General features: G+C 39.9%; 4 protein-coding genes across 4 annotated transcripts; 3 read left to right on the top strand and 1 right to left on the bottom strand.

Annotated features, from left to right (window-relative positions):
- Positions 1-1186: 1186 nt before the first annotated feature.
- On the top strand, positions 1187-1462 carry EAF02_003629 (uncharacterized protein; the record flags this gene model as incomplete). The annotated part of the gene is made up of 2 exons (XM_038899677.1): positions 1187-1376; positions 1431-1462. The coding sequence occupies 2 exons, from the start codon at positions 1187-1189 to the stop codon at positions 1460-1462; spliced, it is 222 nt and encodes a 73-aa protein (XP_038760604.1).
- A 613-nt stretch (positions 1463-2075) lies between these two features.
- Positions 2076-3696, top strand: EAF02_003628 (uncharacterized protein; the record flags this gene model as incomplete). The annotated part of the gene is made up of 3 exons (XM_038899676.1): positions 2076-2209; positions 2304-2484; positions 2540-3696. 3 exons carry the CDS (start codon positions 2076-2078, stop codon positions 2927-2929), a joined length of 705 nt encoding a protein of 234 aa, XP_038760603.1. The 3' UTR covers positions 2930-3696.
- Positions 3697-5586: 1890 nt separating this feature from the next.
- EAF02_003627 (uncharacterized protein) lies at positions 5587-6940 on the top strand. The gene is made up of 2 exons (XM_038899675.1): positions 5587-5892; positions 6020-6940. Exons 1-2 carry the CDS (start codon positions 5769-5771, stop codon positions 6748-6750), a joined length of 855 nt encoding a protein of 284 aa, XP_038760602.1. The 5' UTR covers positions 5587-5768; the 3' UTR covers positions 6751-6940.
- Positions 6941-8536: 1596 nt separating this feature from the next.
- Positions 8537-10009, bottom strand: EAF02_003626 (uncharacterized protein; the record flags this gene model as incomplete). The annotated part of the gene is made up of 1 exon (XM_038899674.1): positions 8537-10009. One exon carries the CDS (start codon positions 10007-10009, stop codon positions 8537-8539), a length of 1473 nt encoding a protein of 490 aa, XP_038760601.1.
- Positions 10010-11860: the final 1851 nt, after the last annotated feature.

The raw sequence follows: 11860 nt of genomic DNA, 5'->3' as shown, positions 1-11860 counted from the left end.
CGAAGCTTAAGTAGACAAATTTCGAGCTTCATAAGGTGTATTCAAGAAGCCTGGTTGTATGATTAATCGAATAAATAGAACTAAATATACTATTTATAAATATAAACACAGTCATGGGGTGTCAACGAGTCCCAGCGATGAGTACTAATATTCTGACTCCAAGCAATGTATTACTCACTATTACTTCAAATTCACTCCAACGTAAACGTTCGATTCTTCATTCCACTAAATGTCACATCGTTGATATCCCACTCTGGGTTGAATGAAAAGCAATCCACCGTCCCAATCCAATTTGTATAATGCATCGATATGATCGAAATCACAAATAAACCATCAACCATTCCAACTCACCTTTGCCAATAGGTCCACATATTGTTCGAGGTCCAACTAAACGACGAACAAGATGAAGGGCCGGCGATAGCGTATTCAGCCCTATCGATGATAGAACGTATGTATGTATAGGGTTCATTATTTGCCCACAATTCGCCAAGACTTTGAGCGGTAATTCCAACAATAAAGTTGTATCCATGATGAGACTTCATCTATGATTGGGACTATACCACGACTAGCCCTGGGAAGCAACGAGGAAAGAATAACCATATATCTTGAAGATTATTGAGAGGGTAAATGATATTGGAAATGCTAGACATGATTTCTCATGCGGTCTAGAGGCGGTTACTTCAAACCCACATCTAGCCCTAACGCGGGGTTACTACCCCACCTCCAACATGACCACAAATTATTTCCAGAGATAAGCTAGGAACCTACTTATATTTGCACAGGACCATGATGTTTCGAGGCTTTTAAGCTGTCAATCAGCCGTCTCTATTGGAATGCTTCAAGTCACCATTCAACGGTTGAATGGAGATTTGGAGGCAACGACTTAGCGAAAAAACCCTGGTCAAGATCAAGCAGAGAAGTCTGTAGCATGAAGAGAAGCGTGTACCAACATACCATATCCTACAGACTATACTGGCAATTGGGTTTCATGAAAAGGGGAAATATGTCGGCAACAGTCTGCCAATCATATGTATGTAAGTTGAATCACTCGAATGCAGAAGTTGATGTGATAGAAACGCAATCGTTGCAAAAACCCACCACTACTTGTCCGAGAATCCAACAAAACCGATATAGTCATTTACAGAATGCGATAATAACAGCATGGAATAACATTTGCGACGAGAAAATGCTTGGAGGTTCTCCGAAACATTTATCGAGTGGAAAGTGCGATGGCAGAAATGAACTTCATTATCATCTTTTGCTTATTGTGGTGGAAACCTTTTTTTTGTGGTTGCAGAAAATTATTAGCCTGATCTTGGGACAGTTGGGGTACTATATAAATTTAAATGTTACAAATTACTTCGCCTTCGGGCATTGTAAGTATTTACCGATTCTCTCGCAATCAACATCTAAACTAACAATTTCACTAGTGGTCAATTTGAAACGATACAGAGAAGATTAGCATGGCCCCTGCACTAAGGATGACACGCTCAATCAAAGAGAAGCTACCAATTTTTTTGCATTTTTTTCGACTGGATTTTGTATCGCAAAGGGAGGAAGAATGTGTTCATTTTTTGCCATTTCATTTTCTTGAGGGTCTCGAGATCTTTCTGGGTCTGATTAGGTAAGCGAATGAATTATGGATTTCTGAGCTCCGCAATTTTTGGAGTCAAAGCCTGGACCTTTTTGTCTATGATGTCTCGAGGATGTCCACGGGTGTTTATCAAATCCATAATTGTTATAAATATTCAGATTCATTTCCAATCTTGCTCCTTTTATGTTACACTTTGAATGACTTGATGGCAAAACATAATACTCATACTACCTAGCATGTAGCCAAGTTAATGAATCGAACATTGAACCTTGATATTCATCAACAGAAGTGATATAAGATCCGTCGCCTTTGAGACCCATAATATCAAACGCGTTTAAACGCGCCGACCCCGCGACTTGGCGCTTGATATTAATATCAAATATTCTACAACCATCCCATGGATAATTAAATTTCTCACAATTATTATATTCAAATACAAGGAGTCCCCCTTTTATCCCCCAATTTCATATCATCTGCAATAATGGATATCGATGAATTTCTCAACGATCCTTTCGAGGACGCATTGCGACCCAGAAATGCAAATACACCCGAGGCGGACTTACAAGCTCTAACAAGAGCTTGGATTAATGAGCGTGGAGCTCCAGAAATTCTACCGTTGGTTCTAACCCATTTTTCACCACATGCGACGACCTCGAGCGTCCTACGATATCCTTATTACAATCGGGACTGACATCTGCTGAGATAATAGATGGCCTCCCAATAATCTTGTCGAACGAGTTACAGAACGAATCAAAAAGCAAATCGAGAAGGTAGAGGAATTAACTGGAGATATGGATCCGAAGACCAATTTTGGTCTTATTTGTTTACAAACTGAGTTGGAGAGGTGGAAGTATCTAATCAGAGGATTGGTCAGAGCCAGAATCGCAAAGGTATGCCCAACAACATGCACAATTGGATGCGCATTTGCTTACTTGTATATTGTAGATTGATGCGCATACTTTACACTATCTGAGCAACGAAGACCTTCGATCACGATTATCGGAAACCGAAATTGCGTATGCCACGAGACATCAACAATTACTACATAACCATTACCTGTCGAGTTTTCTGGGAAGTTTTCCGAGCACACTACAGAATTTGAATGATCAAGCTGGAGGTATTTCTATGATAAGTGGACCGGATGAAGATACAGCGGTATTTGCCAGAGGTACGGGAAGTTACGAAGAATTTACTGGTGATGGTGGTAGCATATCTGTTTTGGGAAGAGGAAGAGATGGTGATGATGTCAAAGATGTTGGGAGAGGAGAAGTTGTGATTGCAAGATGGTCGGATATCAAAGAGCATGTTGAGAGGGGAGAAATGGAATTGGTCTGAATAAAAGGTGCACTAATGAGAAACGCCGTGTACTTCGGTCCCTAGCCACCATTTATAACGATGAACGACAATGCCGCCAATAATGACGCTTCTGATTCGACCCACCTATTCGGAACCTCTCTTGTTTGGCGACTCCTATACCTTTTTGTGTCACCGAGAGGCGGTTTCTACCAAGCAATACCATGGCTGGGGCTATCGTAGGAATTTATTCCTGCCGCGAATTTCCACACCTTATGAAAAGGCCATAGGGTATTACCTGGGTATTCGTCATTTTTTACCAGTAAGGATAAAAGAATATTAGAAAGATTCGAGGAAGAAAGGCATTTAGCACCTTTCCTAAATTCACCTCACTCGGCAAATTTGCTGTTCCATCTCGAGGGGTATTTAGAGGACCTACTCGACCGAAAGCGAGGGTTTCTGAATTCGTTCCTTTCTATGAGGTAGGCATATAAAAGCCGATTTTTGGGTATAGAGACTTCGATAAAATTTCGAAGTACTCGATAATGAGAGTTCTGGTTTACACACTTTGCTTGCTAGCGTTAAATCCGTGGGTGTTTGTACGTGAAAAGCAGTTTATTTTCCTCAAGGGATCCACGTGTCGTAAATTGTTTTGATGCGTTGATTCAAGCACAAAGTGTATATAGGTATGCATTCAAGCTTTATGGTCCAGGTCCAGAAGAAAAAGAAAAGAAAAATACATGAAACTTTTCTTGTCTAGATTAGATAATCTATGAATGTATTTGATATTCAATACGTACCTCATGTCATACAATTGGGTATCAAAAGGTGATTTTTAGAAGAAAATCAAAATTTCCAATACGGAATACGGGAATTCTGGAATCTCTCTTGAGTAAATAGCCTTCTCAATTTTCACATCCCGAATATGTATCTGCAGAAGGCGAGAAATCTACACATCAGTTCTCGAAGATAGTAACGATTTTACAAGGACTTCTCAGCCCAGTCTTCTTCTACTTCGGTTTTACTAATCCAGGTCCTTGATCGCTCTAGTCAGCAGACCAGCACTTCAATAGAGCCAATTCAATGAAACCAAAGGCGATGGTTCCGTTGAGAATTCTCTTTCCGGCAGCAATATTGCCTTGAACACTTAGTTCTGTCCACCTTGACTTTATTTATGCACAAGTAGGGTCTGTCCCGTTGTTGGTCTTTGCATGATTGCTCGGTAAAAATGAGGAGGCGAGGGAGAATGAAGTTGGGACTTTATGGTAGTATGGCTAAGGGACGGGCCGATTCGCCGTGAATAGTTAAATGGAAAGGAGATTCGCCGAGACAGTTATGTGCCTGGAGAGGCAGGAGAGCGAGGTCTTGGAGACTGTGAGTGTGTATAACTACCTATTTCAGCAAGACGGGGGAGATGCCATTTTTTGAAGACTTACACTTCGTTAAATAGATCAATATCAAACTAAATTAATCATTTGTTTGAGTTCCTACCATAACTTCCACCATCGACATACCCAAGTTCTTTCCTCAACTCTCCAGAGCTTATGTATCCTAGAAGCCAAGTCGATGACTTCATAAACTCATATTGACACAATGAGGCCTCCCATTGTTCTGGACTCTTTGAGGTGTAGGGCTCAGAGATAATTCATACCATGGAGACTTTCCATGGATGCTTCAATCTTAATCAAGCAATTGGTGAGAATTTGTGGAAACCATCGCCCTTGTTACTGTTTGGTCGACGAAAGCCAGAAACGGGTCACATGATTCTGCATAATTTCCAGTAAAACATGATGCGTTACTGGCGTGATATCTGCATACTTCATTCAGGACATGAAGCTTCAGAGACACTGAACATGTCGTCAATCGATACACAAATGGAAAGTGAGTGGAGGGACCTCAGTATTCAATGAATTGACTATCATAATACCGTCGTGAATGTCTGGTTTCGAACCCATGACTCGACGTTACATCGGATAGTTGTGAGTTTTCTATGCTCCAATCCGTGGGCATATCGAGGTTATCATCTATTCATATTCAATGCAAATGGGAAGACTCTTGATATCTCGGAGATCCTCCGAATGAATTGAGAGAGTAGCTCAATCGGCAACAACTACTCAACCTTATTAGTGATTCTGGCCAATGATCCAACACAATCATGACTTCGCCAAGCATTTCATCAATCGGTCGATGCTACCAACACGCGATGGCCCATAGCGTTTTGATACGATAGTAAAGATCCATAAATTGAGGGAATTATTATAGCTCTATACATGAGCTTGAACCTTAAAAAGCCAATGGAATACGCGTTTCAATTGCCCAATTATACCATCGAATGATCTCAGATTGTGGTATGATTGGGTGGGTCTGTCATCGTCATATTCTCAAGTCGGTGGTAACTGTCAATTGATCTCCATTTTTGGCTGCTTTGAGGTATGAATGGAGTAAAGATTCTCGATCTTTGTTAATGCTTAAATGCTTAATGACATATCATCATAGGTTCGGAATGCTTGGAATGGTCGCGTGTGACATGTTCCTAGAGAAGAAGAAAAGGAGGGGCAGAGAGAAGGAGAAGGAGACAGGGGTAAATTCCCCGCATTGTCCGATCCAGAGACTAATCCATAAAAGGAAAAGTAAATTGTCCTCCTCATAGCTACCCCGCATTTCAATCCAACACGTGAGGAATATGGTGATCTTTTGCTTGCTCGTACGACCTGACCTTGTTTTCAATACTTTATAACCTCTTCTTCCCCCTCATCATCGATTCAATTTGAAGATCAACCTTTCATCAAGTCAATCATCTTCTTCAACTTTTCATCAACCACTTCAACCACTTGAACAATTCAACATCATATCGTTTTGATATACCTCTTCAGTCGCAATCATGTCAACACCAGAAATTCCTATCATCAAAGTGTTATTCACACTTCATGCTGGCATGGATGCTTTGGATTTTATCGGTCCCCTTGAAGTCCTTAGCCGTGCTCAGCATGATGTTAATGATCCAAGTGAGTTCGATTCATTTACTCTTATACTTGAGGTCGAGTGAACTACTCTTTCTTTATTTGTTATTCATGTTTTACTTTTGACCATCACCGCTTGTTCAATTGCTAACCTTCAACTCTTTCATTACAGAATCCAAGGCATTCGATTGCAAGTTCGTTGCTGCCGAGGAATTTACCATCTCCAATCAAGGAGCTGCATTCCGTGCTCACTTCAATTACAAAGATGCTTATGCCACTCTTTCTCAATACGACATCCTCATCGTCCCAGGTGGTGGATCTGATCAAGTCCTCAAGAACAAAGCTGAACCTCTTGGTCTCATCAGAGCTTTCTCTGATTTGCAGAAGAAACATCCTGAAAAGGAACGCACACTTCTATCCATCTGCACTGGCTCTCTCTTCCTTGCTCAACAAGGTATCCTTCACGGTCTTTCAGCTACCACTCACCCCGACTACTTCGCCAAATTCGAAAACATCAATAGTGAGGCCGCACAAAGAGACTTGGCAGAACGTTGTGATGTTGTTGAGGAGAGATATGTGGTGAATAATCTTCGATTTGATATTGATTCTCCAGAGGAGAGTCAATACGTTCGTCGCAAGTCTGATGCTAGACGTCCATCAAATGCTCGTAAGGGCTCCAATGCTTGGAAGGAATCAAACAATCGTCGTGAAAGTAATGCTCGTAGAGCTGCTTTACGACTTGGTGGTCTTCGAGTCATCACCACTGGAGCCATTACATGTGGACTTGATGCTAGTTTGTATCTTGTCAGCGTTATGGTCAATGAAGAGACTGCTGGTGAGATTGCTAAGTTTATGGAGTATGAATGGAAGAAGGGTATTGTTGTTGATGGAATTGACATCTAAGGCGTTTGGAGTTGGAATGAAAGAATGTGTTCTGCAATAAAGCATAGAATACAATGGCTAGATAAATAGCTTCGGACGGTAATTGGGAACGGAATGGATGGACGAACGGATATGGGTTATGACGATATGATATTTCAATGGATATATAGCTTAGCTATACTTACAATCTCAACTTTTTTTGCTCCATATACTATGGTCTCAAGATGAAATCAGCGTAGTCAGCGTTTCTTTAAAGATGTGATTCACTCCATCATAAAACCTTACTTTATACCACCTATAATCCCACTCCTCAAATGTTGATGGCCAAGTCAGACTTCAACATCACCATGCGTTCACTCACATGATATCATTTATATCTTCCATGATTGTGAGATCAATGAAACGACCTCCATAATTTCACTTCACCATATTAAATCCTTAACTCATATATCTACCTAGCCGTCTCAACTTCGTACATAAATCCTAATATTCGCTCCTTACTTCTCTTTTTCTTCTTATCTGAGATCTTGACCCACTCACACATTCCAACTTAGTATCCGACAGTACCATTCTACAGTGTAGGCAATATCATTTCTCGTAATCTATATATAGATTAGATAGTAATACGTATCGATTTTTTCCCGAAATATACGTATATGATATGGAATTCAATACTACTAAAGATATTCAATCTTAGAATAATATTGAATACCACTAATAGAATACAGAAATACAAATCTCTGATTAATACAGAATAAGTTATATATGAATTTGAGGTTATTCCCAGATTTCAATAACATTAAATTATATATTCAATTAAATAATTGTTATTAATTGATACTAAATTATCAATATTATCAAATATTTTGATCTTTTTTGTTGCCTTTGAATATGAATATTGATAATTGAGTAGTATTTTTTATTATCTAAACTTTATTAGGATTAATTTTGATTTTTAGTTTTATATTTCAATTTTCCCATATATCTTTGTAAATATCCGTTTCAAATGATACCTACAATAGTGAGTTTTCAATTGTCTAATATGCACTAGCTACCGTATCAAAAGCTTCATACGCGCCACCGTTTTACTATAGTATACTATTGCCTACACTGCCATTCTATAAGGGAATGCTAGAATACGAGTTGAATCGTATGCATATTGATGTTTATTGTGGACGGTTTGGAGAGTATCCCTTCCTCACTCTTAATAAATACTTAGCCTGTACTAAGTAAAAACTTGCCTACCTGTGAGATACGTCAAGTAAATTCATCTTAGTAAGGTTACGCGGAAGGGAAATTCTTCACAGTTCGTTGTTTGTTCTTTCCATTTTCACTTTTATACTCGAGTAGAGTTACTTTGAGGGGTTATATTGTGGTTAGAATGTATTTTAATTTTTTTGGTGATAATATTTTCATCTTTTTTTGATCTTTTGTTGATCTTTTATATGTAAGATTACTTTTTTTATCTTTTGAATTGTCTATTATATTGTGTTCATCGAGAACGCATAATAAGAGATTCCCTTGGGTATATATCGATGATACTCATGACTCCAAATGTCCCGAAATTCTTATATCTCCCGTATATTCCATGACTTTCATGATTCCTAAAACTCCTATAATTTTCCATAACTCCTATAATTTTCCATAATTCCTAAAACTCCTATGACTTCCATAGTTCTCGTAAATTCCATAATTTTCCATGGTTCCCGTAAATCCCTTAACTCCCCACACCACTCATAGCCCTCATAACCCTCAACTCCCATGACTCCCATAAACCCCCAGACTCCACAAACTTCCAGAACCCTTTCTAATATCGAAGCTCAGTCCACTCCTCGTCTAAATTATCGCCTTTCTCCTTAACCTCAGCTCCATCCTCGAGTTCATGCGTGATATCTTCCATGACTTCATCTTTCCCTTGATCGACATCTTTCATTTCCGCATCTCTTTCTTGATCGAGGGAGGGTTGCATAGCATGTTCAACAGCCTTGTGAGAAGGATATTTTTTCTCTTGAATCGGCGTCTCACTTTCGACCAATGGATCTGCTTCTTGCTTCTTATCGCCATCCAGATTTTCTACCATCTTTTGCTCGACTCTGGTCTCTACAGCCTCGGCGTCTGCGTGCGAGGAGCGCTCCACGTTAGAAGCTATATTTGAGACTTCCGCCTCCTTCTTATCTTGAGCTTCATGGTATGCTATCAATTGTTCCTCGGTAACCCCTCCTGGACCCCATCTCTTTTCCCACCACTCATCAATCTCCTTTATCTCCTGTTCTCTTCTCAAATCATTTTTGATTTCAGTTTTAATCTCCCCTCTGAGATCCCACTCTCTACTTTGTCTATTGTCATCTATCCTTTGCAACTCCTCCATCCAATATTTCTCAACGGCCTGCACATCTGCCCTAAGCTCCTCGAGATTACCTTTTGCGGTTTCCTGAATTTTACGGACTTCCTTTCTCAAATGACGATACACTCCATTGATCTCTTTATCAACACGATCGAATCTCTTGAGCTCCCCCTTGGTCTTTGCACCTTCGCTATTGAATTTCTCAACCCACTCTCCGATTGCCTCATGACTCTTATCATTCTCATCTAACCTCTCTAAAACTTCCTCAATTTTTGCCTCTAGCGTCATCATTCCCGTTTCCAAAAGATCAGCTCGTCCCTCGCGATCCTCCTCCATCGCCTCTACCATTTTGCGTTCATTCTTAGCTTCTGCATCTTTAACTGTCAATCTGGCTTGCAAGACATCAACTTGTGCCTGAAGCGACTCCATAACTTGTTCGATGCGGTTTACTCGTTCTTGCTCCTTCTTTAATGCGGTTTTGGTATTGACAAGTTCCACACGTATTTCCACAAGCTCGTCATAATTTGAGGATTTGTCCGTTTCTTTCACTTCCTCGGAGGATTGTTGGATTTTTGAGGATCTCGCTTCTTTGATATCATTCGTCTCGCTTTCCATTTTGGTCATTATTGGTTCCTCTTCTGTCTTATCTTTTGTCTTCGCCTCCAATGCGTTTTCGTGTTCGCTTCGGTCGCCTTTCTCACCCCTGATTCTCAACACACATGGTATGACACTCATACTGAATATGAATGTAAAGAAGAAAGACAAGATAGCACAAAATTGATGACCTTGGTGCCAACATAATTCCCCGTCAGTGAGAAGAATCGATAGATATTTATGTAAAAGATTTGGAGGACTGAAATATATGAAGAGGGTAAAGCTAGTTGCCTGTCCGACGGCGCTGGCTAGTCCAACTGCGATGCTTGTTGATATGACCATGGTGATGGTCTTGGATGCTGTAGCTGTTGAAGATGAGAATGAGATGATGTGGATGGACTGTTGATGTAGAATCTGAATTCGCAAAGTTGATAATGATATGAGGCAGGAAAGCCAATATGCAATAATGAAATTGTTTTCCTGAGTTGAGTGATGATTGTTAGGGAAAAAGAGAGAGAGAATCTTTTCAGATTGAGGGAATTTTCAACTATATATACGTGTCATTTCACATAGAAACTTAGTGTTGAAACCGTCGACACTTGATTAGACATTTTGACAGCTTTAGCTTCAACGTAAACTCGATTGAGGAGAGATCACCCCATAAGATGGAACTTAAGAGTTGATCAGTGAGAGAAATCTTCATCTAGTGGTATACCAAACGATGAAACATTGGAAGATAGTTGCGCTACAAACTAGTCAATGCTCTGAATAGGTATAGTTTATGAAAAAGGTCGACGAACGTTAAGGCGTGCTGTCATATGTCCGACTTTCAACGGTTTGGCGGGGTAGATTACGCTTCATTTGGTTAGTCGATACTGATAGATGACAAGTCTCAATAACTTCCAAGGTCAAATATCACGCCATAGAAATCGAAACGTCATTTTGATAGACTTGTAGATGGCGCCGTTATCATTATAGTATGAAGTGAAGGCATACAGATCTCATCAAAGTCGGACCTACTAAATGGATCTCCATCATCAACCGCGCAAGCTATGTATACATTTTGACACCATTCAATCATCTGAACTGTCCTCATATGTCTGGAAATCTTCTATTGAGTGTTGTTTTATTTGTGAACAACGTGAATGTTGAAATGGAGAATTCCCTCAATGACGCATCTCAACAGCTAGACAAATCTAAGAAACAAGCTAAGATGAAACACAATTTAGCAGACTATGCATACCAGACAAATATGCTACGAGAAGAAGAGGATAACGATTTTCCTCACACGTCGCTTCCTTTTAGATTCATCGCCGAACATGCAGAATATTGCGCAGTATTGCAATCGACGCTCGAAGTATGAAAAACTCCCGTACTGCAGATAAATGACCATATATATATATGTATACAGGTACATAAGAATCATCGATGCTAATGCGCAATAATACATAGGTGTCCATTTCACGTTATCTAGATACCTACATAAGTATATGGCAGCTCTCCAAGAAGGAATGAAGCATGGGAACTGGATTGGGCTGACAGGAAATTCAAGATGAAATAGGAAGGAAACGGATGACAAGTTTGAAATGAACAAACCACCTAGGTATGAGTTTGATCTCCAATTGATTACTTTCGACATACCTAACTTCTGAGAGTTCAATTAGATCGTCGTCTTTAAGAGAACGTTGAATTTTATCGGAGAAATGATAGCCTCTACTTTAGACTCTCACACAAGTCGGAAGTTAGTTATATACCTTCTGTCTCGAGGACTCACCATCAAGGAAAACACTTGGGTACTGTGGAAGTATGTTCCTTTCCGTCGCATTATAATCTAGTCACCAAGATGTTTCATCATGAGCGAATCAATCCCGAACGGTATGGCGGTTATGATATCAACCTCGCCCGGAACCCTGCGGAATTCGACGAAGAAGAATGATTATGCAACCCGTGGACGTCCGTCAAAAAAACCCCCTGGAAATACCGTTAATGCGTTTCAAAATCCAAAAGAACTCAAACCATTATTATAGTCTATAACCAAGCAGTCATTCATAGGAATATTCCACATCTCCGAACTCTTGCTCACTCACCGAATCAAGATCACCACTCTATTTCCGCGGGTCAAGAATAGGAAGATAATACACAGCCATCCACGAAACCAATACATACATTGATTTAGAAGGAGGATAATACCGA

The sequence above is a fragment of the Botrytis sinoallii genome (assembly GCF_014898435.1).
Source record: "Botrytis sinoallii strain Bc 23 chromosome Unknown BSIN_005, whole genome shotgun sequence".
Taxonomy (NCBI): domain Eukaryota; kingdom Fungi; phylum Ascomycota; class Leotiomycetes; order Helotiales; family Sclerotiniaceae; genus Botrytis; species Botrytis sinoallii.
Note: the sequence above shows the minus strand (reverse complement) of the source record. Positions and strands in the feature narration are given on the sequence as shown.